General features: G+C 47.8%; 3 protein-coding genes across 7 annotated transcripts in view; 1 reads left to right on the top strand and 2 right to left on the bottom strand.

Annotated features, from left to right (window-relative positions):
* Nucleotides 1-8,930, bottom strand: part of LOC120895318 (CDC42 small effector protein homolog) — a 29,771-nt gene extending 20,841 nt beyond the window's left edge. For 2 of the 4 annotated variants that reach the window (XM_040298552.1, XM_040298555.1), the window contains exons 1-2: nucleotides 8,799-8,930; nucleotides 7,199-7,375 (exon numbers count right to left, since the gene is read on the bottom strand). The gene's annotated coding sequence lies outside the window, so the exon portion shown is untranslated. The remainder of the gene's footprint in view (nucleotides 1-7,198; nucleotides 7,376-8,798) is intronic. The other 2 variants (XM_040298553.1, XM_040298554.1) reach the window with 2 other exon arrangements.
* Nucleotides 8,931-9,399: 469 nt separating this feature from the next.
* On the top strand, nucleotides 9,400-11,941 carry LOC120893566 (integrator complex subunit 10). 2 transcript variants are annotated; one of them, XM_040295531.1, is made up of 6 exons: nucleotides 9,400-9,521; nucleotides 9,599-9,644; nucleotides 9,716-9,880; nucleotides 9,957-10,024; nucleotides 10,118-10,379; nucleotides 10,451-11,941. In XM_040295531.1, the coding sequence occupies exons 3-6, from the start codon at nucleotides 9,758-9,760 to the stop codon at nucleotides 11,888-11,890; spliced, it is 1,893 nt and encodes a 630-aa protein (XP_040151465.1). In that variant the 5' UTR covers nucleotides 9,400-9,521; nucleotides 9,599-9,644; nucleotides 9,716-9,757; the 3' UTR covers nucleotides 11,891-11,941. The 2 variants fall into 2 exon arrangements, with proteins under 2 accessions (XP_040151465.1, XP_040151464.1); XM_040295530.1 differs by having other exon boundaries at nucleotides 9,599-9,880.
* A 20-nt stretch (nucleotides 11,942-11,961) lies between these two features.
* Nucleotides 11,962-26,118, bottom strand: part of LOC120893564 (mucin-2) — a 36,685-nt gene continuing 22,528 nt past the window's right edge. The window contains exons 3-6 of the mRNA XM_040295529.1: nucleotides 15,900-17,649; nucleotides 14,255-15,832; nucleotides 14,076-14,180; nucleotides 11,962-13,996 (exon numbers count right to left, since the gene is read on the bottom strand). Of these exons, the coding sequence (XP_040151463.1) occupies nucleotides 12,228-13,996; nucleotides 14,076-14,180; nucleotides 14,255-15,832; nucleotides 15,900-17,649 (5,202 nt within the window). The 3' untranslated portion in view covers nucleotides 11,962-12,227. The remainder of the gene's footprint in view (nucleotides 13,997-14,075; nucleotides 14,181-14,254; nucleotides 15,833-15,899; nucleotides 17,650-26,118) is intronic.

Below are 26,118 nucleotides of genomic sequence, written 5' to 3'. Positions count from 1 at the left end.
GACCGGTGTGGACGAATCAGTTTTAACACATTCTCGGGGTATGTGCTCAGGGTTTCCTTATCAGTGGTGATAGGATCGTTCCGGTTTGGTGGGTGTTTTCTGTTTTCTGGGTTAGTACTGGGGCCTTACTTTTTTTTTTTGTTGGTGGGAACCAACTGAGGTTAGTCGTGTTTAGCAGGACATTCAAAATATTCGTTAGATTTAGATTTTGGAGCTCTTATTCGTATACAAATATTAATATAACTTACAACATGTACAACATATAATATGATCGTCATATGGTTTGCAAAATTTGCTTGCAGTCAATCCAATGCTCCAATAGCTGGACAGATAATGCACTCCTCTCGCCAAATGGCAGGGCCGCTGGGATAAAGAATGGATCATCTAATTCTCAATGGCAATGGGTCGGTGAGAAAGAGCGCCATTTTATGTAAGATCTAAATTGATAGGCAACAGGGGCACACGGCGTCCCAGAGCCCAACATCGCCAGTAGACAATGGGCAGCAAAAGCAAGGCAGTGGTTAAGTGCACACAGGGCAGGCGCGCGTGAAGTAATACACAATAACCTGCCGAACTTCCCACCACCCTCCGCGATCCAGTATCGTACACGCCCCATCGCCAATTTATCTTTGGAGGGTTGGAGCAGAGAAAAGAAAAGAAATAAAACCCTTTCAATCGTACATTTGCTTAAAATGGCCAATTGCCAATTCCACTAACACCAATTTTCGCTTCGAGAGTTGCGGAGGTTTTTATTTACTTCTTTCCTTTTTCTCTCTGGTGGTTTCAGTAGGTCGTGCCGATAGTAGCCCAATGCACAATGACACCTTTGTGGAAGCTAGTAGTAAGGGATGGCGGCGGTTTACAGCCACCCAAAAGTTGATAATTTATTTGAGATGCGAAAGCGTATAATAATCATCGGAGCTCTCGTAAGCTGACAGGAAGTAGCCAAAATACGACGGACGAGAGTAACAGAAAGTACAGGCTATTCTGTAATGGTGCTAAATGTTTGTTACATCTTGTCGGTTGGGCTGGAGTTACAGAATAGATGCGATTAAGTAAGAGCAATAATTCACTGATTTATTTTACGCTTCAATTCAATTGGCAAAATATTGACGACTTAAAAGGAAAAGCTCAAACCGCGAATAAAAACCACGCATTTAAGTGGCACACACACGAATGAAACACATAATTGACCATTGAGACAATGGTGGAAAGGGACAATACGTAGGGGAAAAGGCAATTCGCACAAAGTACCAAACAGACATCAGAAATCAAGCCAGTTAAACCTGCTTCTCGGTGGTAGGGCTTGTTTGTGTCTGGGGTTGTAGCAGATAGTGCGCCATTTTTCTCCCCCCCCCCCCCCCCCAGTCCATCTTTCACACTTTAAGCCACTTTTTAATGGCAGCATAAAATAACATACATTTTCCATCGAGACAACTTTCTCCGCACGACGGTGCGAGTGTAGGTTTGAGCGTAGTTGCAATACATTGTTCGCAATACAAGGTGGACAAGCGAGGTAACGCTCTTATTAACCCTGCCAGTCCGACAGACAAGATATGGGAGTGATTAATGATCCAAAACATGTATTTGGCAAAGGAAACTGTTTCTACTGCTTCTGTAGTAAGTGCTATAAAGAGAAATTTTAATAAAGTACCATTTTTATTTACACCGCTACGCTGATGATCAAAGACAAATGGACGTATGTCTACTGCAGCACTGTGGAACGATCGCGATGGAACCAGATATACCTTTGCTTTATTTTAGTTTATTAGTCTTGTGGCTCCATTAGGAGAAAAATCAACGCCGTCCGCTTCACGTGGGTGTGAACTGGTTTCTTATTTATTTATTTTACAAACGGAAAAATCCACCCCACCAACTGCTTAAGCTAAAGTTCTATGTGGAACAAACGTTCGTTCTAGAGATCAGCCTATTGCATCAGGGATCGGCAACTTGGTATCGGTAACAGTACCATTAAAATCGTCATATTGTTGGCAAACTTTGAATGTAAACACAATCACTAACTTGCAAAACTTTTAAGAAATCTCAGCCTGCTGATCAAACACTTAGATCTAGAAGCATCGCTATCTTTCTTCTGAATATTCAAACGAAGAATATTTAGAACACTTCGCTCGATCCCTGATCATTACGGAACATCTAGCACCAAACTTAGCTGTGGTTGCCCAAGTTTCGGTGTTTGCCAGCATGCTTGCCGACAGCTTAGAACACTCCATGCTCGGAACCTGTGCCCCAAATAGGGAAACAAGCCCAGGGATTTCGTTTCGTACGCTCCCACTGAAAGCATGCTTGCCCCCTCGAGTAGAAGGCCCGGCAGTGTTTGTGTTTATATTTGGAAATTCTATCTCTCCCACGCGTTCACGCGCTCATCGTGGCAAGGTGAAACACCGGGTGAGGGGGCACGGGGAAGGGAAGCCTCGCGTTAGGGAGGGGAAACACTTTAGCTGCCCGCGACCACGAGCACACGAGTCACTAAAATTCAAATTAACAAACCGAACCGGCTGCTACCCTGGCAGCCTGTGTGTGAATCGATGTGCGTTTACGCTGTGGGTTAGTGCGTCGTCACTTGATTAGCCATAGGGTCCGGGGCCGCGTACTTCCACACATACGCACACACACACACACGCACCAGACCGAGCACGCCGCGTGTTGTGCGTTCGGGCGGGCGCGTGAAAGCAGTTAAACGAGCGGGGAGATTTGTGGGAGATCTTTCCTTTCACTTCCTGCGTGCGTGCTCAGCGATGGGTATGTTGGACGTTCAAGTTGCATAACTGGGATTGGACACCACGCAGTGGGGGATTGAAATTAAAACTGACACAAGTATTGGAACGATCGATGTTTTTTTTTCCAGCAACTCGTTTTGTATGTTTGAAGACACATATTGCCATCCGTTTGCCAAAACCACTGCCCAGAAACTCCATCTGCAGCACAGATAATCCGCCAAACACGAGCGGGACGTTATCTCGTGATCCCACATTTAGACGCTGTTCTTCTTCGCTGCTACATGTGACACATGCGCTCTGCTCTGCGTGCCTTTGCTGAAGCGATCTCGTTACTTTTCCCCTTGGGCGCCTTACCACAGCGGAAACCATTAATTTCGCTGTGTGTTATGCTTACGGTGTTATGTTTTTATCATCATGAGCATCATCGTCACGATCATCGCCTTTCTCATCGCCGTACAGCGCGCAGTGTGACAAAGCGACACGATCATCTCACACGTTTTTCGGTGAAGGTAAGACCAAAGAATGAGTAAGATATCGGTTGGCCATAATGTTCTCTGCCAGCAATGTGACAACTTAGACAACTGGAAAAGTGATCGTACGTAACGTCAGCTACCGACCTTTTTTTGTTTTGGAAAAGACATCAAACACGCTCAGACGTTGTGATCTGCGTATTGGCCCACAGTTCTCTCCCTTGGGAGGGGCATTAAGGCTTTACCTTCGTTGGCTAGGGATTAGTGAAAGATGACTCCACTTTAGAGTTGCTTAATGCGTTTTTTTTGTGTGTCTTTACCGGCTAATGATACACTTCCTACATTGGTTAGGCGGAGTCGAGTTTTCCGGCTGGAAGATCATTTCGAGCATCATTTGTAAGCGGTGATTTGTACTTGATGTAACATGTTCAATTCCTAACGACACGTACACACAGACATTTAGATGATTGAAATTCACCTTCTCAGGAAGACTTCACTTTATAAGATGAATTCGTTTAAAACACAGCAAGCTTTGGATTAAAACGATCATCATTCAGCGTCTGTCCGGTCAGATCGACACAAACCATCACCTCAATGATCGTTAGCGTTAGATGACCCATGTCCCTGACAACGTGCATTAAAAATCTCAAAGCCATCTCCAAAGCCTTGCCTCCAAAAAGGTCATCAGAACAGGGGTGAGAGTGCCTCGATGTAGCCGGTGGGACACCTTTTTGGAGCTGTTTTAAGCGCACCCTCCCTTCCAATTGAGGCAATTTATGAGCACTCATGTTCATCGTGTGGTAAAGATGAGGTACATCACTTTAGGCACAGGATTTGAAGGTTAGCCCAAAGGTCCAGGGCCGGACCAAAACCACACCAAAAACGGTACTTCTAAGCTCTGTCTAAGCACGAGGCCTACACTATGCCTGTGGAGTGCATGAATTGCGATTGGAGCATACGATTGTGTTCTAAACGATCATCATCATCTCCGCGTAACGGACACATCATCATGGCTAGAGAACTCAAAACAGAACAGCACAGAAGAGGCCAGAAAAAATATGCCGAGCGGAAAAACAAATGCGATGGTTGTGTGTGATTACGCACCACTCGCATTATCGCGTAATGTTCGTGTGGCCGCGAAAAGAATAGATTGATGGCGACCTATGGCTATTTGTTCAACGTATATATTGTTGTGTGTTCTGCCCTATTGGAGGAGATTCATGAGCACCACCTCCTAGCCAGCCCACGGAATGTATCCGCACGCTCCAAAAGGCAAACCCGATAATTGTCCGATCATTGTAGCGTCCCAGCGAGGTTCTATTAGCTTCGGTTCGCCCCACGGAAGGAAGGACCCAAACTGCTCCGGGTACCTCAGAACAAATTGTAACGGGGTGGGTATGGGGGAACCGTGTTCGCATCTTGGGCTCGGTTAATGGCTGTTGAACTTTGCCGTTGAACCGCTAGGTACACATCGACACAACCGTTTTTTTTTTTGCGGCCAGGTTTTCTACCATCGTGTAGATAGAATTTTGCTGCTGCATTTCATTTGCCGCATGAAAGCATTCGTGCAAAAGAAAGCATTACCCTTATCCAGGGGTGGTTCGTGTTCTTAGGGGGAGAAACATTAGATTTTTGGAGCGATTTGCTAACTTTGTGAAGATCTTAGTGGGGAGAGCATTAAGCATTAAGCATCGTTCTACCGTTTCTAACGTAGCGATATCGTTGCTACGATCGGTTATATGGATCGTGTGTTTTACGGGCTTGTATGTTTTGTTTCCGATTGGCCAATTTACTGTTAGAATGCGATGCCGGGTGTAGCGAGGGTGCGATGATCTTAGCAGCGCGATGGTTGAGATACCCGGTTGTGATGTGTTTCTTTAGCTAGAATGAAGCCAGTTCATTGGATGTTTTGGTTGGGTTTTGAGTTGGAACGTTGAAGATGCATTCCAACAACAAACTGCTCATCCATCGCGCTAGTAACCTCAATTTCCACGTGTCCGAAGCACTTCTCATGTTAAGCAAATCAACTCGAAACACAAAAATACACACACACACACAATTGTCATCCGTGTCGATCGGTCGGTTGGTTAACACTCTTGTATGCATCATGTTTATCCACCGGCCAACATCTTGGTGGAGGTGAACCTGTGCCGGCGGTGTGAGCCCTTTCTTCTCCCTTACAAAAAATCTCGATGATTCCTTCTCTGTTCGGAGTGTCTGTCGCTTTTTTGTTGCTGTTGCTCCCAAGTGTGGTTGTTTATGACGGTTGTGTTTGCTTCACCCGTTGCTTGACCGTGAGCCAACCACACGAAGAAGCGAGGGGTTGCCTTCTGCTGCGGCCCGTTGTCGCGCTGTTACGGAACATCGGCGACATGGTTTGAAAACAATGAATCGTGGCGGTAACACGGTGCACCCTGCATGTCTTGCCCCTCTCAGCTGCATAGGCTGCACCACCGGCGAGGTGGCGCGGGATGCATAAGTTAAAATGGAAATGTGCGCCCGAAGGTTTAATGGGTCTTTTGGCTGGGAACTTTCTTCTGGCGCGCGAGGGTGTGTACGAATTTTAATGAAAAGCGTATGGAATTAAACATTCTCTGTTGAAAAAAAAAAACTCAAGCCAGGCTAGGTGCGATGAGGTAAGCGATATATATATTTTTTTGTTATTTGCACAGTTTTGTGTGAGTGTGGATGGAAACATGCAATTATGGCAGACAAGAAAGCTAAAAAACTTCGTATAAATACAGAACAAGTACCTGCGTTTCGTCTCGAATATACTATCTTGCTGACGTGTTAATGAATAAAGTGTCTGTTCTGCTCAAGATGGAATAATAAGTTTGGTTATCTTACTTTATTTTCAATCGATCGATGCAAACAGTATGTACGATTGTGAGCTAAAGTTGCATTGACTAAAAGAAATGAACAAAGCCCCACCGGGCCCATCAAAACGTGTTCGAAAAGGTCGTGAAGATTATATTTGTATGAGGTTCTTAATGTATGCACAGCTTGTCCCTGTCCCTGTCACCGGAAGTACTGCCAATAGCTTCCTTTCCGACAACGAACCGTACTGGGTAGCAGGCTGAAGTCATGCTTGCCTTTTACCGAACGTCAGAGAGAAAGATCACAGAAAGAGTAATAAAAAAAAATAATGGCGCTTTAAAAAAATGTCTCCGGCCAAGAACGAGCGGTTGCTCGGTGCGTGAAGGAAGCCCGGGATCGACCTTAGGCAAAGTGCATTTTGATTTATTTGCCTGTACACAATTTGCTGGAGAAGATTGCGCTAATTAATAATAGTCAAGCGGGCGTTAAAGTGGCCGACGAGAGCGACGGGCACGATCGTGATTAATTTGTAGCTTCGCTGTGCTTGTGTGGTACCGCGCAGTTGCGACACAAGTTACACGCATCTTTTTGCGGTGATTGGGCAGAAAAAGGCAAATTTAAGAAAGAAGTTGTGTGATCTTAGTCACGTACAAAGGCAGAGCATCATACGATTAACGTGATGTGGTGAGTCTCCTGACATGACAGGAATCATTGGTGATGTATATCGGGGAATAAGCTTCTTCAATGTTTTCCATAATGCTTTTCATTTTGAAACTAATTTACTGAAAGAGTTTTTAGTGATAAACATCTTAGTACCAATAGTAAAAACAGATTCAGTGGGCATTGAAAGTCTTGTAAAAATGGATAAATAATTAAGGCTTGAACAGAGGAAAAAAGGTAAATAAAGAGCACAAATGGTCCAATATAGAACATTTAGGCATGTTAAGACGAATGATGTGAAAAAGGGATCCATCCAAATTTGAGGATTTTACACCACTTTGCTAAGTCCTTTTTCTTAGGTGTAATTTGAGGCGTAATTCTGGTTTTTAGGCGTACAAAGAAAGGTTTTGTAATGATTCGATTGCATTAAGAATCTAATTGTCTATTTACTATACTAATTAAAATCGATGAAACCATCCTTTATAGTACATTTTAGAAGTAATTTATTCTTACCTGGTGGATAAAATGTGAAATGCTTTTATTTTATTTTCACTTTTCACTGTTTTACTCGTTCGTTTTTCTGTTGCAGTATGTTTTAGATGTTCTAAATTCTATTTCACTGCTCGTATTGGCATCACTTTTCTATAAGATCACTTAAACTGATATGCTTTTTCACTTTAGAAACCTAAGCTAAAGAAGAAGACATACATAAATATTTCTATTAAAGATGTTAGATGATATTTTTGGTTTATTTTTAAGATCTCCACCCTTTTAATGTTAATGACAAAGTGGTTCACAACACACACAAAACCACTATTTGTCACAATTCCTTTTGGATGTTATGTTTAAGAGTCGGATTCCTGTAATATTGCTTTCCCCGGTTGCGATTTCCTTCACACCACCTCGACCGGGGAGGCGGCCCTTTACACCACCACACGCAAGAGCTGCGAATTCGTCAGCCGATTGTCAGATTTTATGTGCCATTGTTTGACTGACCACCGGAGGCCACCATCGACCCGGCTCAGGGAGGATAAGCATGGAACGGGGTTGGTTTGTCGATGATTAATGCTGCGCCAGTTGCTGCCCATGCTGGCCACTGTTACACCTACTCACACACCTATACGGAGCGTGGTTTACTATGCTCCCTTTCGTCTGGGTCCTTTCGCAGTCACAGTCACAGCGCGGGAATGGGGCGGTTGCTTCTGCTTTTGTCGTTACAGGCTCCAGTCCATGGGGTCACCATGGGTATAGCATCCCCCCAAATCGGAAGGGCTGGGAGGTTGCAGAGTTTGGACCCTTTAGCCCAGGCCACGTGAAGATGGAACGATGGAACCGGTTCTGCCAGTGTTTTCTGCTACTTCACCATGACCACCACCCTCTCGCCCATCGCTCGTGATCGTGCCCAAATGGAAAACCTGTCTTCTTTTCCTTCTTCTCGTTTGTACAGACACATACACACATACAATAAAACACACACACATACACACAAGCACACAAAACATGCAGCACGATCACGGATGTGGCGCTTGTAACGGGACAGGCGCACAGGCACATATTTTGTGTAACTTAGATATTTACAAAGGAGAAATATAAATAAAGTGCTCTATTCACCGAGCAACAGTCACCAGCTCGAATGGAGTGGCAAAAAATGTAATCTGCTGCGGTTGTGTAAATTTAACTGGATAAAGACGAATGATAACACATCGTGGCAGATTCGTTGCAACGCTGAACGCACGGCCCAACGGTTCGCACTTGTGTAAATATGCCGAGGGAAAGAATTATCTGCACTAAGAACAACATAGTAGCACAACAACAAAACCGTCAGGACAGGGCACACAAAGCAAAATTCCTCAACAAACTTCAGGGTTGCGAAGAACACAAATCTTCAGAGTACACTTTCCCTTTCGGGAGTTTTTTCCTGCCTGTTTTAGGTGCACAAGCAATACACAATCACAACACACACACACGCAAACTCAACCACAAGAACCATGGATTCCAGATGGAAGATCACTCCGATCGCCCGTAGCAATGGCGCAAATTTAATACACAAAATTCGTTATTTCAGCTGGTGCGCTTGATAAATCGTTTCCGAAACAAAGTGAAGAGCCCGTACCGTGAGCTGTATCAAAGAATATACGGTCTTCTAAATAAAATTAACAGTAGCAGCAGCGCCAACGCACACGTCGGTCCGTCCTCACTCGCGGGCGAAAGAAATTTAAATGAAAAAGGAAATGATTGAAATGAAAGAGCTTGTGAATTGGCTGCCCAACAAGCAGCACAGTACTGGCCACCAATACATGTGCAATCTAATGGATTGCAGGGTTGGTGAGCACACCGCATTTTTTAATAAGCACTTTATTTAAGATTTTCCCAGTTGTTTGAAGTAAAATTGTGACTTTCTCTAAGTTTAACAAAAAATAATGATATTTTACGTTCAAATTCGCTTTTTTATGGTTTATCCATAACATAAAATTGCTATTATTCATAGTATTTTTTAAAATTAAATTGCGTCTTTGAGCCTATTGGCCCTTCCTCTTCTGATAAGATTGCTCTGGAGTGATCACTTTAACGTATTTTTTTAATGTAAAAAAAATATTCATCACACCCTCCGATACCGCGTTGGTACGCACTGTAAAACTTCCGACAAATGTTCGGAACTGCTTTTTTGACAGCCGAGCGCGTTGACAGATCCGACAACGTTTGTTGATGTTTTGTGGCGTTTGTTTACATCGGCTACGCGTATCGGTGCGCGAGGGTTTGCTCACTTTATTTTTTGTGTGAATATTTAATATATTTTGTGTGTGTTTCTTATCACTATTACTTCCACTATAGTCAGGTGATTATTAAAACCCTTGTTTTACTCTCATATCAAAGTCACAACTCAACAAATGATAATTTTCTCCTACAAAACAGTCGTATCGCCAGCAAGAAGAGTCCGCCTGCAGCAAACGAAAAACAGGTGTAGAATTGTTTATCTACCACCTGCATAGTGTAGCACGTTTCACATCCCGTGCGTCAATTTGATTGTAGGTTTTTATTTCTGGTCCTCGGTCGCTAGTATTATCGCTACAAATGGACGTGCTATCGAACGAAAAGTATCTTATAGCGCGCGCGAAAGAATCCACCGATCCGTACAAAGCGAAGGCATGGATCATAGCGGCCAAAACACTCTTCCCGAACGACTTCGGTGTGCAGGTTGGTATATCCGCTCAACTCAGCCGTTCTATTGGTCACACGATAATGGCTTTTTTTTTAAAACTTCCACTTCCAGTTTGAGGCGTACGAAATCGAAAAGAATGCAAACAACTTTGAGGAAGCGGCCAAATGTCTTAGCTACATGTAAGTGTAAGCGAGTGTGCTTGTCCCGGGTATCACCCTGCTACATTTTGAACTTACGCTTACGTTTTGTTTCTTTATTCTCCCATATCACAGCGTAATGACGTTCCACGGGGCGCACCAGACGCCAACCAGCTTGCTGAACGAGATATCGCTCATGACGAATGCGCTGCGCATACCGGAAGGTTGCACCACGCCCGAGCAAGAATTTTACGTGAAGATGTTCCAGTACATCTCGTACGAGGTGCAGCATCAAATTTTGCTACTAACAGCGGCACACTCGAACAACAATCTCGACCACTGTCGGTTAATCCTGCTGCTGCTGAAACGCTTTCCCCAAGCGATCTCTACGCATGCGGTAAGTTGGGAGTCATATTTCCCGGGGTTTGAAGGGCATAATCACAGACTCAAAATTCCTTTCCATTGCAGCCTCGATTGCTGGAGACGCTGATCCAGAATGTGGCGATTCCTAGCTTCAAGGAAATGTTGTTCAACGAAGCGATACCCCTGGTGTACAACCGTGCACCGGAACTGGCACCTAAGCACGTGCACCGGCTAATGGCGGTCTGTTTCGAGTACTATCTGAACCAGATGCTAAGCGACACCGAAGATCGGGCTCGAACGTCGGCCGACTGTTGGAAGAAAATCTTTGAAATTCTGGACTTTTGCGGCAAGATGCTGAAATGGGAACCGTTCGTGCTGTACAAGAAGAGCTACAGCAAGGACGTGTACTGGCAGAAAATCATCCACATCTACAAGCTCGACCCGTTCCAGTCGACCGAAAGCAAGCAGATACTGTTCTGTGCCACGATCGTGTTCGTGCTAGCGCTGCAGGATTACATCGGGTATTCGAAGCTGCGCTCGAAGGACGGCATAACCGACACGGATGTGATACTGGTCGAGGCACTGAAAGATATGCCGCCGGAGGTGAAGCGACGTGCTCACGAGGGTGCTGTACTCGAGATACCGCACATACTCGTGAACGCTCCGGTCAGCCCGGACGCACCGAACTGTTTGCTGGCGTGCCAAAGCTGCTGGCAGCTGCTGCACTCGAACGATGTGATGAAGGCGGACTTTGCGCAGCTCATCCTGTGCATACCGCAGCTGTCCGGATGGGTGCAGAAGTTCCTCATCGATCTGTACGTGTGCGCGGGTCAGCACGAGGAAACGGCCACGCTGCTGCAGGCATCCACCGGCAACACCGCCATGTCGCTGTTGGAAAATTCCGTCCGCCAGTTTGCGCTCACGCTCGTGCAAGGCCCGCCGACGGTGCATCTGTTCGAGCAGATGGGCACGGTGCTGAAGCATCTGCCACACGCACCGCCCGGCGGCCACTATCTGGAGAACGTTTCACTCGCTCAAACGGCGCGCGTGCTCATGCTGATGCCGCTAACGAAACGCGCCATACTGCACTACCTGGTGCAAACGCTGATCGTGCTGCTGAAGCCGAAGCTGATCGAAATGGAGTGCAGCAGCTCGCTGCTGGGCAATATGCTCGTCCTGTCCCAGCTGAACTGGCCGCACGAATCTACCACGGTGGAAATTATTTTCGAGCTCATCAAAACGCGCCGCCAGTTCACGTACCTGCATTTCACGAGCTACGTCATCCAGGCGGAAATCATCGAGGAGTTTATGCATTTGTGGACGCATTCGCCCGACGTAAAGCTGGAGCTGGCCATGCCCCAGCAAAGCCTGGCGACCGGTGCCCGACGCATCGGGACGCGCGGTGCGGACAAGGGCGTAAAGGAGGACTTTAAGCTGATCATTCGGCAGCAGGTGGCGCGCAGCAACGATGACATCGATGAACTTTTGCTGCAATTCCTGCAGCAGCAGCACGTGGCACTGGCACAAAATGTGTTCGACAAATGAACCAGTACAATGTACAATAAAAAGCATTACCAAGTTTCGGATGCAACCTAATATTGTGACTATCCCTCGGGTTTACAGTTATATCCCCATGTGCGTCCAACGGACGGGCGCACTAGGTGGAGCATTTTATTTAGTTTATTTACAACCGTTTCTACATCTATCTCAACGCGCGCAGACAAAGAGCGTTCGTCTATAGGTGGTGAAGACCACTGAGTTTTTTGCTTCGCTTGACCCGGTCTTGTCCTTCTCCGCAACGCTATTGAAAATATTGGCTTCCGTATATACGCACGGATGAGTATTATGCAGACAGAGGCATTTGAAGATGGCGCTCGCGGGTTTACGACTCCGGCTCGAACTGGTAGCCCTTGATGTTGAGCGTGATGGAAATGATTTCCTTTGCCGGCTCACCGTCCAGTTCGTTGACCAGACCGGTGTCTCGCTTTACTCTTGCTGTACCGGTCGACGTGGGCGCATCAGCCGCAGCTTCCGAGTTGGAGATCGCTGGACCATTTGCAGCCGTGTCGGTCGGATCGGCCAGCGCGTTAATATCGTTCAACGTTTCCGGGCTAAGGTGCCGGGCGGACCGACCGCTGGCTTCGGCAGGGAATGGTGGCAAATAAGTAGCAGGAGGATTAGTGCTGCTTGGTCGGTAAGGCTGCGGGCAGTTGGGATCGGGCGAGCCGGGATAGCACGAGGACGGCGTTGTTGTGACGAACGGTCGCGGACAGGCAGGATCAGGCGAGCCGGGATAGCACGGCTGGCGCGTGGTCGGTACGGGACGGGGAGTAGTTTGTGGGCAGCGTGGATCCGCCGAGCCTGGGTAGCAGCGCAGTGGTGGCTGAGTTGGGGGCTGCGTTGGTCTCGGTGTGGTTTGTGGACAGCGAGGGTCGTTCGAGCCTGGGTAGCAGCGAGGTGCTGGTGTAGTCGTTGGCACTGGTCGGGGTGTAGTTTGTGGGCATCGTGGATCGGTGGATCCTGGGTAGCATCGTAGAGGAGGCTGTGTAGTTGGTGTTGGTCGGGGAGTGGTTGGACAGCGAGGATCGTTGGAACCTGGATAGCATCGAGGTGCAGGCGTTGTCGTTGGCACGGGACGAGGGGTGGTTTGCGGACAACGAGGATCCGTTGAACCTGAGTAACAGCGCAGCGGTGGCTGCGTCGTGGACGTTGGCTTTGGACAACGAGGATCCGTTGATCCCGGATAGCACACTGGAGCTGGCGTGGTTGTAGGCACTGGTCGAGGAGTGGTCTGAGGACAGCGAGGATCGTTTGATCCAGGATAACAACGCGGTGCAGCTGTAGTCGTTGGTACTGGCCGTGGAGTGGTCTGTGGGCAGCGAGGATCAGTCGACCCTGGGTAACAGCGCAGCGGTGGCTGCGTCGTAGTCGTGGGCTTTGGACAACGAGGATCGGTCGATCCAGGATAGCACACTGGAGCTGGCGTGGTTGTAGGCACTGGTCGAGGAGTGGTCTGAGGACAACGAGGATCGTTGGAGCCTGGATAGCATCGTGGAGCAGGCGTTGTCGTAGGAACTGGACGAGGAGTGGTTTGTGGGCAGCGAGGATCAGTCGAACCTGGGTAACAGCGCAGCGGTGGCTGCGTCGTGGTCGCTGGTTTTGGACAACGAGGATCGGTCGATCCAGGATAGCACACTGGAGCTGGCGTGGTTGTAGGCACTGGTCGGGGAGTAGTTTGTGGACAGCGAGGGTCATTCGATCCTGGATAACAACGCGGTGCAGCTGTAGTCGTTGGTATTGGCCGTGGAGTGGTCTGTGGGCAACGAGGATCAGTCGATCCTGGGTAGCAACGAAGCGGTGGCTGTGTTGGAGGCAGTGTCGGTCGTGGAGTGGTTTGCGGGCAACGAGGATCGTTCGAGCCAGGATAGCATCGAGGTGCTGGAGTTGTTGTTGGCACTGGGCGAGGTGTGGTTTGTGGGCACCGGGGATCAGTTGAGCCCGGGTAGCATCGTGGAGCTGCCGTAGTCGTTGGTGTAGGACGGGGGGTTGTTGGACAACGAGGATCATTTGAACCTGGGTAGCATCGAAGTGCTGGCGTTGTAGTAGGAACCGGACGAGTGGTCGTCTGTGGACATCTAGGATCAGTTGAACCTATATAATGATTAGAATGATAATAAATTAGAAACTATGAACTTGCACGATTGATCAAATAGTTTAAAAATAGGCTCACCTGGATAGCATGATGGACGCTGGGTTGTAGTTGGTCTTGGCACTTCCACTGGAGGCAAATAGGTTTCCGAATCCGTCTTGTCCGAGCACTGTGGGTCAAGAGAACCTACAAAAACAATGGCATGGTTGAAATGGAATTCTTTCTATATTCCAAAACAAAAATAATGGCGTAAGCATTACCTGGATAACACTTAGGTTCAGGCCGTGGCGTTGTTTGGGGACAGCGAGGATCAGTCGAACCAGGATAGCAACGTGGAGCGGCAGTAGTGGTTGGTACAGGACGTGTGGTAGTCTGGGGACATCTAGGATCAGTGGAACCGGGATAGCACACTGGACCACGAGTCGTCGTTGGGACGGGACGTGGAGTGGTAGTTTGTGGGCACCGTGGATCACTGGAGCCAGGGTAACATCTCGGAGCCGAGGTGGTTGTAGGTGTGGGGCGAGGTGTTGTCGGACAGCGAGGATCATTGGATCCGGGATAACATCGAGGTGCAGGTGTTGTAGTGGGTACAGGACGCGTCGTTGTTTGTGGACAGCGAGGATCGGTCGAGCCTGGATAGCATCGCAGAGGTGGTTGAGTCGTAGTTGCTGGTTTCGGACAACGAGGATCCGTTGATCCCGGATAGCACACTGGTGCTGGTGTAGTTGTCGGGGCAGGACGAGGAGTGGTCTGTGGACAGCGAGGATCGTTCGAGCCTGGATAGCATCGCGGAGCAGGCGTTGTCGTGGGTACAGGACGCGTCGTTGTTTGTGGACAGCGAGGATCGGTCGAGCCTGGATAGCAGCGCAGAGGAGGCTGCGTGGTAGTCGTTGGCTTCGGACAACGAGGATCCGTTGATCCCGGATAGCACACTGGGGCCGGTGTAGTGGTTGGGACTGGTCGAGGAGTGGTCTGTGGACAGCGAGGATCGTTTGATCCAGGATAGCATCGCGGAGCAGGCGTTGTCGTGGGAACTGGACGAGGAGTGGTCTGTGGGCAGCGTGGATCAGTCGACCCTGGGTAACAGCGCAGCGGTGGCTGCGTCGTAGTCGTGGGCTTTGGACAACGAGGATCGGTCGATCCAGGATAGCACACTGGAGCTGGCGTGGTCGTAGGCACTGGTCGAGGAGTAGTTTGCGGACAGCGAGGATCGTTTGATCCAGGATAGCAGCGAAGCGGAGGCTGAGTTGTGGGTGTTGGCCGTGGAGTGGTTTGTGGACAGCGAGGATCGTTCGATCCTGGGTAACAACGCGGTGCTGCAGTAGTGGTCGGTACCGGACGAGTCGTTGTTTGTGGGCAGCGGGGATCGGTCGATCCCGGATAGCATCGAGGGGCGGCCGTTGTAGTTGGAACCGGCCTGGTGGTGGTAGTTTGAGGACACCGAGGATCGTTGGAGCCAGGATAGCATCGAAGTGGCGGTTGAGTGGTAGTTGTCGGCTTCGGACAGCGCGGATCGGTCGATCCCGGATAGCAAACAGGAGCGGGCGTTGTGGTTGGTACTGGTCGGGTAGTGGTCTGCGGGCAGCGAGGATCCGTTGATCCCGGATAGCAGCGCAGTGGTGGCTGTGTGGTGGGCGTAGGACGAGCTGTCGTTGGACGAGGAGTCGTTGGACAGCGTGGATCGTTTGATCCAGGGTAGCACCGAGGAGCAGCAGTCGTCTGGGGACAGCGAGGATCGGAAGATCCTGGATAGCAGTTTGGTTTGTCCACCGGTGGCAAGTAGGTAGCCGTATCCTTCGACGGAACCGTTGGTTGCGGGCAACGTGGATCAGGAGAACCTAGAAAGAACACATCGTACATTAAAACTCTTTTGACCGGCAAACGGGTGGCTTTTCTCGTATTTACCTGGGTAGCAACGTGCAGGAGCGGAAGTGGTTGAAGGCTGTGGTGGCACAAATCCTGGACAGCGAGGATCCGACGTGCCCGGAGGACAACGGAGCACGGGCGTTCTGCAGCGGGCATCGTTCGAGCCCGGGAAACAGTTCAAACTCGAGCTAGTGGTAACCGACGGCACAGTGGGCACGATCGGCGGTCTCGTGGTAACTTGCTCCTGCGGAATCACTGGCAGGTAGATGGACACTTCCTCACAGCGTGGATCGTTCGATCGCAACAAGCAGTTGGGAACGCTGTCATCCTCTTCCTCCTCTTCCACCGTGGTAGTCGAAAACCGAGGCGTAGTAGGCGACGGAGGTGGCCGTGTAGGACGTACCGAGGGGCGGAAGGTCGTTGGGCAGCGAGGATCGGTCGAGCCGGGGAAGCATCGTAGTGGAGCCGGTGTCACTTCGGTCGTGGTTGGTGTCGGTCGGGTACCACGCGATCGGCAACGAGGATCACGCGAGCCTCGCGAACAATCGGGACGCTGCGTGACGATCACATCGTTACAGCGATCGTCGGTCGAACCAGGCGCGCACGTAAACTCGGTCGTGGGAGCCCGCGTTGGGGCGCGCGTGTTCGGTGGACGAGTACGGCGTGGTGGAGCCGTGACCGGCGTTGTCTCTACCGGACGTGGTGGACGTGTGCCACGGCGTGGTGGTTGCGTTGCTGGCTCCGTGTATTGCGGTTGGGTAGGTGCAGCCGTGACCGGTGGACGACGGCCGCGCGTTGGCACGACCGGAGCCAATGAAGTCGTCTGCGTCGGCCGGCCGCGCGTTGGAGACGGACGCTTGGTGGTCGTTTCGACGGTGCTGATTAGATTCTCCTCCGCACACACCTGCGGTCCGCAGCCTCCGCGACAGATCTCGATGTCGCACTTCAGGAACACCTGCATACGGTCGGGGAACTTGAACGCCTTGATGCTGTTGTGCACCACCAGGGTGGCGCCCGAGCTGCCCGTCTGCGTCGTCTTTTGCCACAGCCCGAACAGCTTCTTCTTACGCGAGCATCCATTCTTGTCCGACAGCTGCAGCCGTGCGGTGGTGGCCGCCTCGTAGTCCGGGCTGTCGAACGCGTAACAGTCCTTCACCGACACGTCGTACTCGCCCTTCGGGTCGCGCAGGTACACCAGCACGCTGAGCGCCTCGCCGATCTTGATGATGCTCGGGATGGGTGAAATGCTCGGATAGGTGCCGCGCTGGATGTCCATCCAACACTCGACGCCGCCGGTCGAGGTGGGCACGTTCACCACCTCCAGCTGGTCCACCACGAACGGCTTGAAGATGATCGTGTTCTGCTGCTGCTCGCTCTGGCTGCACGAGATGCGCCGGGCCGTGTCCCACGCCTCCTGCACCTCCTCGTCCGTCTGTATGACGAGCACGTTGTCGACGGAGGCGCACACGGCACAGGACGGCTTGCTGCCGCACCTGTCGTACGGCACGGTGAAGGTGAACTGCCGCCCGCCCTGGTTCGCCTGCACGTACCGGCACTTCGGGTCGTTGTGGTAGCCCTGGCTGTAGATGACGCCTTGGAAGTCGTCCTCAAACTGTATCGTCACGAGCATACCGCTTCGCTGATCACACTTGACATCGATTGTCTCGATGTGCGTGTGATCGTGCCCGCCGGCAGCACGATCGCCCTGGCGCAGCACGTTTCTCCTGTTTCCTGCCGGTGCGAGTGCATTCTGACTATCGCCGAACAGTTGCGCAACGGTCAGGCTTGCCTATGGAGGGAGAACCAAAAAAGAAGGAGATAAAGGGTCAGACATTCGTTCTCAATTTGGAAGACGTGTGTGATATGTGATTCCAACAAGAGGAAGGAAAACTGTTTTTCACTAGAAGGGTCCGGCATTTGGCAATCGATACCCGAAAACTAAGAACAGGAGCAAAAAACAGTCTATTATACTAGCAGCAGGATTGTCACTCAATGTCAGTTACGGATACAGACAATTACGTCAGTAGATTATCATCAGAACCCAACAGATTGTGAGATGCATACGAATGACATTCGTTAGGTTTCGAATTAAACTTGTCTGGCGGTAGGGACACACGAGGGTTATGCTAAATGTCTGTCCGCAAGGGTTTCATCTTGGAATGTCAAATTAAATTCACTACATCACCGAACCGCCGACCAGTGCCCGGGACATTCTTGGAAACAATCACGAATGGTACGAATTCTTGAGTAGTTTCACTGCCTAAGCTTTTCGGGGAGAGGGTAGTGCTTGGAGACTTCAAAGCATGCCTGTCGTGCTGCTGACTAACCTGGAACTGGCTAGAGTGGTTGCTGCTTGGTAGGAAATTTGCTCAATGGTGCATAAAACTTATTGCTCAGTTTCAGTTAAATGTATCGCGACAAACAACTCTTGGAATTGAAACGTTCGCCATTACGGAATGTTTATCGAAAAAATGCTAACGCACCCTACTGTTTCACACGTAAAGCCAAATTTGTAGTGACAAACGAAGTATTAAATCAGTAAACCATTCGGTTCGGTTTATGCCAATTTGTACGTAAATTGTGGTATTACCGCATCTTCACGAGCCGTTCGAGGAATGGGACCGATTCGTACAATCCCCTTTGGCGCAAGGTTCCATGTTCTCGGAAAAAGTGGAAGTAAGAAGAAGCGTCCTACGAAAGAGCCAGAAGGCAGAGGAGCCGCACCGAGAACTGAACCAATAATTGGACCAGTTCGGTTTGTGGTGTACCAACCAACCAAGGGGGGGGGGGGGGGGGGGAGCTTTGTCCGATTTCCGACACCGATTCCAAGATTTGGCAGTTTGGCTTCCGGGTATTTACACCATTCGGTGTTTCTTTCACCCTGGTTAGTGCCAGATTGGAGCATCATTGTGCGGATGTAGCTCGACCAGAGCGAGGTGAATAGTTTTCCCCGGAAAATTAGATCCCAGGTTCATCAGTCGGTGTGTTCAACTAAGGAATGGGCTTGGTCCGTGTGTGTTTGTTTGCTGTGGCTTTCGATAGCACCGGGCCGCGGACATTGCAATGGCGAGGACGTGTCGTAAAGTTTGAAATTACCTTTGGGCCACCAACACCTTACTCCCTCCCCCCTGCCATCCTTGTCTAACCGATTGTACTGTACTGCGTGTGATTCACGCAGAAAAGAAAGGAAAGGCAAAAATGGGCCAAACGGAAGGGACCGTATGCAGCACGTGATACGGAAGGTTGTTTGCAAAGGAGCTTCCGCTCCGATGGGTCGTCCGAATGGGACGTATTTTCGTTTCCGTGCCGTATCTCTTTTGCTCTCTGTAGCTTCACGTGAGAACTTAGTTAACCGGATGAGCTGAAGGATGGTGGCTGGATGGACAGGAAGAGTCCAAAGGAAAGAGACTGAAAGAACGAAACAAATTGCGTTCCTTACAGCAACAGCAGCATCTTTAACGGAGCGAACGCCTGCAACCCTTTCGATTCACCGTTAAGAGGATTGATTTGTGCCGCTCACCCTTTTTTTTTGTTCGACAATAAAATTGGCCCTGAAGTTTTGGCTTCAGCAACCCTGTAACTCCTTCCGCATTTTTGTCCGTTCCATCTTTATTATGTTCAACCGTACTCGAAATGCTATCGTCGTGTCCTGCCTAAAGCCGCTGTGACGTTATTGTTTTGTTTGGCTGCTAACTTTATGCTTTCGCTGCTTTCCACGTGTGCTGGTATATGGTTGGGCATAATGCCTCTCTCACCCGTTCTACTGTTCGTCAATGGTTCCCGGTGTGGCGTAGTTACGTATCGGGGACCGTATCGATAAATGGGTCTGTGTCGCATTATTGGATGGCGAACTGAACGGATCCGTGCACTTTACCGTCCGTTACGTGATGGATGTCACAAGGAGCCTCCGTGTTCATCTTGTTTCGCATGATTTACGATTATGAAAGTCAATATATTGCAGCTACACACGGTGCTACGGATGGTATCAGATCAGTTCAATTGTTCCGGAGAGGGACTCATAGACAGTAAGAGATATTCCGCGGAGGAGTCCTTTTGATGGTCGATTTTGTGAGCGCCATTTCGAATGTTAAAGATGCAGAACAATTTGTGGAATTGGTAGGGTTTGTGAGAAGACAGCTCAGCTCAAGTTAGTTGTGAATCCGTATATGGCCATATAATGTAATATAGAACTAAATCTGGCAACATCAATTCATGTATCAAACAATAAGAAATGCATTGAATGAAAACAAGCAAATAATAAAATACGTGCAAGTTTCTTTCGCACCAGCGTTTTGTGGCAATTACTTTGAATTAATTCAAGGCTGGAAAAACTTGCAACGAAAAGGAAGAAATAAACCCTCCAAAAAAATACGACGAAACCATTTCCCAACAACGTGCAGTTGAAGACGGTTGTTCAATAAATTACTTTCCAACTTTTCGCGGGAAATTTGTTGCGATTTTTTTTGTTGTTGTGTAGGACTACACCTACTTTTGTTGATGCCGCTGTTAATGGATCCTTCCGCGTAATTTCGCTCATTGCACACAAAGTCAAAGTCAATAACGGGCGCTGGTGGAGCGCTTTTCTTTGAGCATCACCTTATTTCCCGATTTTGCTCTCGCAGGAGAAACAGCAAAGTGCAAAGAAATAAAGTTTAAAAGGAAAAAGGTAGCCTGAGTAGCACGAGCGGCGCATTAAAGGCAAAAAATGCGGAGATGGTACCGAAACCGGGGCACAACTTCAATGTGCAACCGAAGCCGAAGCGAAGCAGGGATTTTTGCATTCCCCGGTGAAATAATAGACAAATAATGGCCGCACCGGTTCGGTCGCGGGTAGGGTAAATTAAATTTCACTTAATTTCCGTTTCCAACCTTCCACCGTGCCGTGCGATGGGGTTGAGTTGTGTTGGGGAAAAACGTAGTGTTCCTGTGTCGCTCGGACCATCATTACCCGGGCGTACCGGAGACGGAGACGCTTTGCTGTGGACAATTTGTTGCATTAAGGGTTGCTGCTGGAATGTGGTTGTTTTACGTTTGTTCTTATTCGTTACCGCTCAACAGCTTTACAAAAGGTTGAGCATTGTAGCAAACGCAAGTAGGAAGAGTGTGCAAGTACTTCCTATTTTGTTCTAAAGGGTTTAGGTAATGCTTTTGTCGGAGACAATGAGGTAAGAATGGTGTTTGATTGGATGGCGGAAGCATTCTTGACATCGTCTGAGGGCAGGGTTTTTCTTAATTGTATTGTCTTTTCTACTAAAAAGGAATCAAATTACCGATGTTACCATTGATCATTGATTCTGGATGAAGGTTGATAGATCAATATCCGTTATAAAGGAAAGGTAGTTAAATTATTTTTATTCATTCCAGAAGGAATTTAAAATGATTTGCTACAACTGTGATTGAGTGACGTATGCTGTGAAAAAACAATATTTTATCATGGTATTGAATTTTTCAAATAACTCTTTTAGAATTTGAATGGATGCTAATGAATGCTGCAAACCACATCGCACTGAAAGTGAATTTTAATAAACAATAAAGTGGAAATAAAAGTAAAAAAAAGGACAAAGTGAAAAATAATAAATGAAATAGGTAGGGAGAGAAAGTGAAATTGATTTAAAATTGAAATGTTATGAAATAAATTGTAAACACAAACACAGAAATACATTAAAATCTCGAGTTAAATAAAAAAGGCTTTGTACCCAGCAGCCAGTATTACAAGGTTTATAAAAAAAACCTGACCAAATTCAATCTTCAAAGCTAGTAATCGTCCACATAACATTCCAATTTGCAAATAGTGGAAATGAAGCTTAATGATGTGTATATGATGGACATCACCAAAATATCCAGCAGTAACGGTTGCGGTTCAAAGTAAGTAGAAAACGTGGAAACTATTCAACCGTCGATCAAATAAGCGCGAAATTCTACTAAACTATTACCACTTAATTAGCTGAATGGTTCAGCGACGCGCATTCAAATAGTTCGCAGAACTTGTTTGACTTACACGCAGTTTACCAGTAACTGCATACCATGTGTCCTGTAGAAATCATTTACCATGAGGTGCTAAAAATCCTTCAATCCTTCCCTACCATTTAACCCCTATATTTGAACGGGCATGCATCGTGCCCGGGCGCACAAACCGAACCTAGACACACATCTATTCCCGGAAGGAAAAGATTTAATTAAATTCGCACGCCACAAGCATAGCTGGCAAAATGCAGTGTTCTATTTGCGGTTTATACAGGCGAGAGAGAGAGAGAGAGAGAGAGAGAGAGAGCGAGAGAGAGAGAGAGAGAGAGAGGAAAGGAGATGGGGCAGAAAGAACTATGGCAGCAGTATCACATATCATCCCAAACCGCCCCAACTTGATGGCAGATTAATTTTGAGGTTTGACACAATATAGTGCACCCACGAGTTGCACGCCGCTTCGTTTGCTCGCGGGATGTTCGAGATTAGAAATACCGCAGGGAATGGGAATTGCACGGTGATTTGGTCGCTAGCGTTTTTGTGACAAGCTGCACAAGTTTAATGCACCACGGTGAGGTGCTTTACGGACGTGTTAGCATTTCCTGTTTACGTGGGACTGCGTGTTACGGGCTCAATCAGTCATCCTCTACAAATTCGGAACCATATGCATAGGTTTATCGAATGTTTGCAATGTTTACTTCCTTGCTGGATATGGAATCTGCCAAATAAACGGTGTTTTCGTTTGGTTCCACTGCGATGGTTTTACGATTACGATCACGAGATTTACATACGACCGTGCGTTTCAGGGTTGTACCAACAAAGCACGGATGAACGCTTACGGTGGTAGTGGTTGGAAAGAATGATGGAAAAATTCATCTTTCTGCTCCCTCATTCTGGACCGTAGTTGTGGTTCTTCTTTGACTCTTCGTTTGAAAAATATTACGCGCTTTAATTTTCGTACTAGCTTAGCATGCAGTGCACGTGCCGGGAGTAGCCAGAGATGGATTAGAAATTAGTCGGTTTTGTGTTGTTTTTTCCCCCTCGCTAATGCGGTAAGCAAACTTCAACCTGGAGCTTGATGTACCGAAAACGCACAAACATAAACGGAGATTGTGAAAATTTGCGGAAACAAATATGCTAAAACGTGAGCAACATTCCAGGCACGTCACACATTTGCCCGTACGGCTGAGCTACAGGAGAAAATTAGATAATAAACAGTGATGAATCGGTACCGTTAGGGTGCTGCGTATCGCGAGCTGCCCAAAAACATCGTCATCAGATCATTTGAGCAGAGTTTACAGTTGGCAGAATAGTAACTTTTCAATGTCCTTCAGCGATGCACCGAAAAACTGATAAAATTGATAAGCAAATGCGGTACTTTTTCCAACATCTTATAACATCAAATAGGAAGCACATACCCACCCGGAAGCATTTGCAACTGTACTTTTTAGTTTACTTTGCAATCTACCCGTCAGTGGACACTTTGCTTACCATGAGCTGAGGTTTGTCTGTTTGCTTGAACAATATTTGCTTTGCAAGAGCAGCACGTAAACATGCCAATTTCTGTAGCTGGTGGGCACATTTCGCTCATGAATCAATAATATGGTTTCAGTATCGATCCAAGGATCACCTGGACACCATCCCATTAACGATCGTGATTTCATTCACAGCTGCTCCGTAAGCTCAGATTATGCTGACGAAACCTGATGGAAATTAGACCCGATAGCTATTTCTAGCTGATGGTAGGAGTAGCTAGCTTCGGCTAGGATCATTAGCTACCACCAAGGGAGTGGACAAGTTTTGTGCGTAAAAATGCAAATCAACGGCCAGCTTTTGCACTGGCTTGCTTCGATGAAGGATGCGATGATGAAGGAAGACGGCACCGGTGCGATACGCACCACGCTCGTGCAAGATGTCGCACTTGTTGTGTGTTTGTCATTTTTAACACAGTGCCTGGGGCCGCCGTCCTCAGACGGACCGGGTAGCACCTTACCCGGTCCGATCGGTGGCGTAAGCGAGGCGCGCGTATGTCAAACGATGCGTATTTTTGGCAGAAATTTTCAAGGCTAAACATCTGCCGAAACTTCCTCGATTAACATTTTGCGGAAAGGTGGGCAGCGATGGGGATCTATTATTAAAATTAAGCGACAAGAGGGGATGTTCCCCGAAGAGTGGGATATTTTTAGCGAGACGATGAAATTTAAATAATCTTCGTTCGATGTCGACGTACGTTAATCGTCTTATGAGCCCACACATGTATTTTTTTTATTGTATCGTTTATTCTGTTTTGATAGCATTTGGTTCCAAAGTCCATGCAAGCATCCGCCTGTCTCGCATATTAAAAATGACTAGCTTTCAAATCTCCCTAAAAAGTAGTTCCCTTTTAGGGCAATTTCTCACGGCTGTACGCGCTTGTTACGATTGCAGCTCCTCTGTCATTAAGGGGTAGTAAGAAGCAGAACACACTACCGCGTCTTATGTGGTCACACGATGTGCGAGATGTTTAACATTCCGTACAATTCGTCCGAATGCCTTCACCCTAAAGAAAGAAAAAAAAAACTCCAATTTGTCAAATGTGAGCACCTTATTCACCTTCCAATCACACCATTATAATCTCGTTGAAGATCTATCCCCCCTCCCCCCTGAGGGAGGATAAACCAGTGTATGATAGGGGTGGTCGTGAAAAAAAAAGCCCGCGCAATCTGCCGGACGAGCTGCCGATTCATACTTTCGACGTTAGAAAGTACTCCAGAGCGTGCGAGTTTCTGCTGCCGTACATGCAAAGTGGAAGAGCCAAAGGGGGGAACCTCTTCTCAGTAGGTCAGCGCAGCGCATTACACAACGATGTTTGCCCCTTACGGGTGGGAACTGGCGTACGGTTCAGATCGGGTTAGCAGATGTAAATGAAGATTATCTTGCGCCCGATCATGACGATTGAAAGGCTGGGCTTGGCTGGGGGTGCCATGGGGATGATCGGGATGATGTGAACGAAGAGGAAGACGATACATTGCGTACGCAAATCACGGATGCTGGACGAGTCGTGGAAGCGGCATTGATGATACGGATGAGTAGGTTGAGCAGGCTCAGGTATAAACAAACCTGAAAATAACCCATTCCTCACGGAATGTTTTAAAAGTTGCTTCTCTTTTTCCTCTTTTTTTAAGTAGTTGAAATAATCTTTTGAAAAGCAGTAGTAAACCGATTTATTTGAGACATTTGACATTTGATTCCAGCAGCGACTCATCTTCTTTTCCATATGCTTGGCTGTGGCGAGGTTTCCATCCACATACCGTATTCAATCCCATCATTAGCTAATAGTAGCGTCAGCGTTCGGTTTTGCTCGATGCCCGCAGGCATCTTGAGAAGGTAAAAAGGGCGATGTGTATGCTCTCATCGAATGCATCACTTCAACTACGGAACAGCTTCATATGGATTCTCAAGTACGCCCTCCCATCCGTTTGCCAAACTAGGCAGCAGTGCAAGGTGTCAATGCGTAAATCGTGGCTTACATGTCCATCAAGCGGCGCAGCAATAGGACCATGACATGGCAAAACAAACAAAAGCCGAGCGAGTGGAGTGGAGAACATATTGGCGTCAAAAATTCGTTCATTCGAGCGTAAAGGTCAGGTGGGATGATGTCAATGGTTAAACTTTTAATCATGCACTTTGCATGCAATCTCGATAGCCGATAAACGGTTGTACCGAGAATATGTCTTGTGTTTCACTTGAATGTGTTTCATTTTTTAATTGGCTGTTTGAAAACTGTTATTTGAATACTGTTTTTCCCGAATTTCTCGTGGTTCAACAAAAGTGTTGAGAATTAATTAATTTACAACTGGTTTATATTGTGCGAAATTAGTAAGAATTTTCCTTCTACAGAGAGGTACTTTCGTGTGAAATTTATAACAAACCCACCAATCAATAGTGATAAAAATGTACATTTTACCAATATGCTTCCAATGTACATATGCGTTGGCAGCAGACCCTCTGAGTCGCCAATATGCGAGAGCTGCAAGGTTGTGACAACATTCATCATATTCCACACCATGGCTTTCAACCTTAGGGGCAAGTCTATTTCATGGCAAGATGCTCCATGTGCAAAGTAACATCAAAAACCTTGCTTGCTCGCCTGACGCTTCTGGCGAGCACACTTCAAGTGTCGATGGTGTTTCTCGATAAAATCAAACCTCTGTGAAAACAAATGCTCAACCCAAAAGGGCGTAGAAGTAGTGACGGTTTCTGAACCTCTGTGTTTTTTCTCTCTCTCGTTTCCTTTCCCGAAAGCTGCACATTTGCT

The sequence above is a fragment of the Anopheles arabiensis genome, chromosome 2 (assembly GCF_016920715.1).
Source record: "Anopheles arabiensis isolate DONGOLA chromosome 2, AaraD3, whole genome shotgun sequence".
Taxonomy (NCBI): Eukaryota; Metazoa; Arthropoda; class Insecta; order Diptera; family Culicidae; genus Anopheles; species Anopheles arabiensis.
The sequence above is the reverse complement of the archived record's forward strand: the minus strand, read 5'-3'. Positions and strand labels throughout refer to the sequence as shown.

Excerpts from the sequence above, each read along its gene's own strand:
- LOC120893566 (XM_040295531.1), top strand. The coding sequence starts at position 9,758 with ATGGACGTGCTATCGAACGAAAAGTATCTTATAGCGCGCGCGAAAGAA. Across the intron at positions 9,881-9,956 it reads CGAACGACTTCGGTGTGCAG|TTTGAGGCGTACGAAATCGA; the intron begins GTTGGTATATCC and ends TTCCACTTCCAG. Across the intron at positions 10,380-10,450 it reads AAGCGATCTCTACGCATGCG|CCTCGATTGCTGGAGACGCT; the intron begins GTAAGTTGGGAG and ends TTTCCATTGCAG.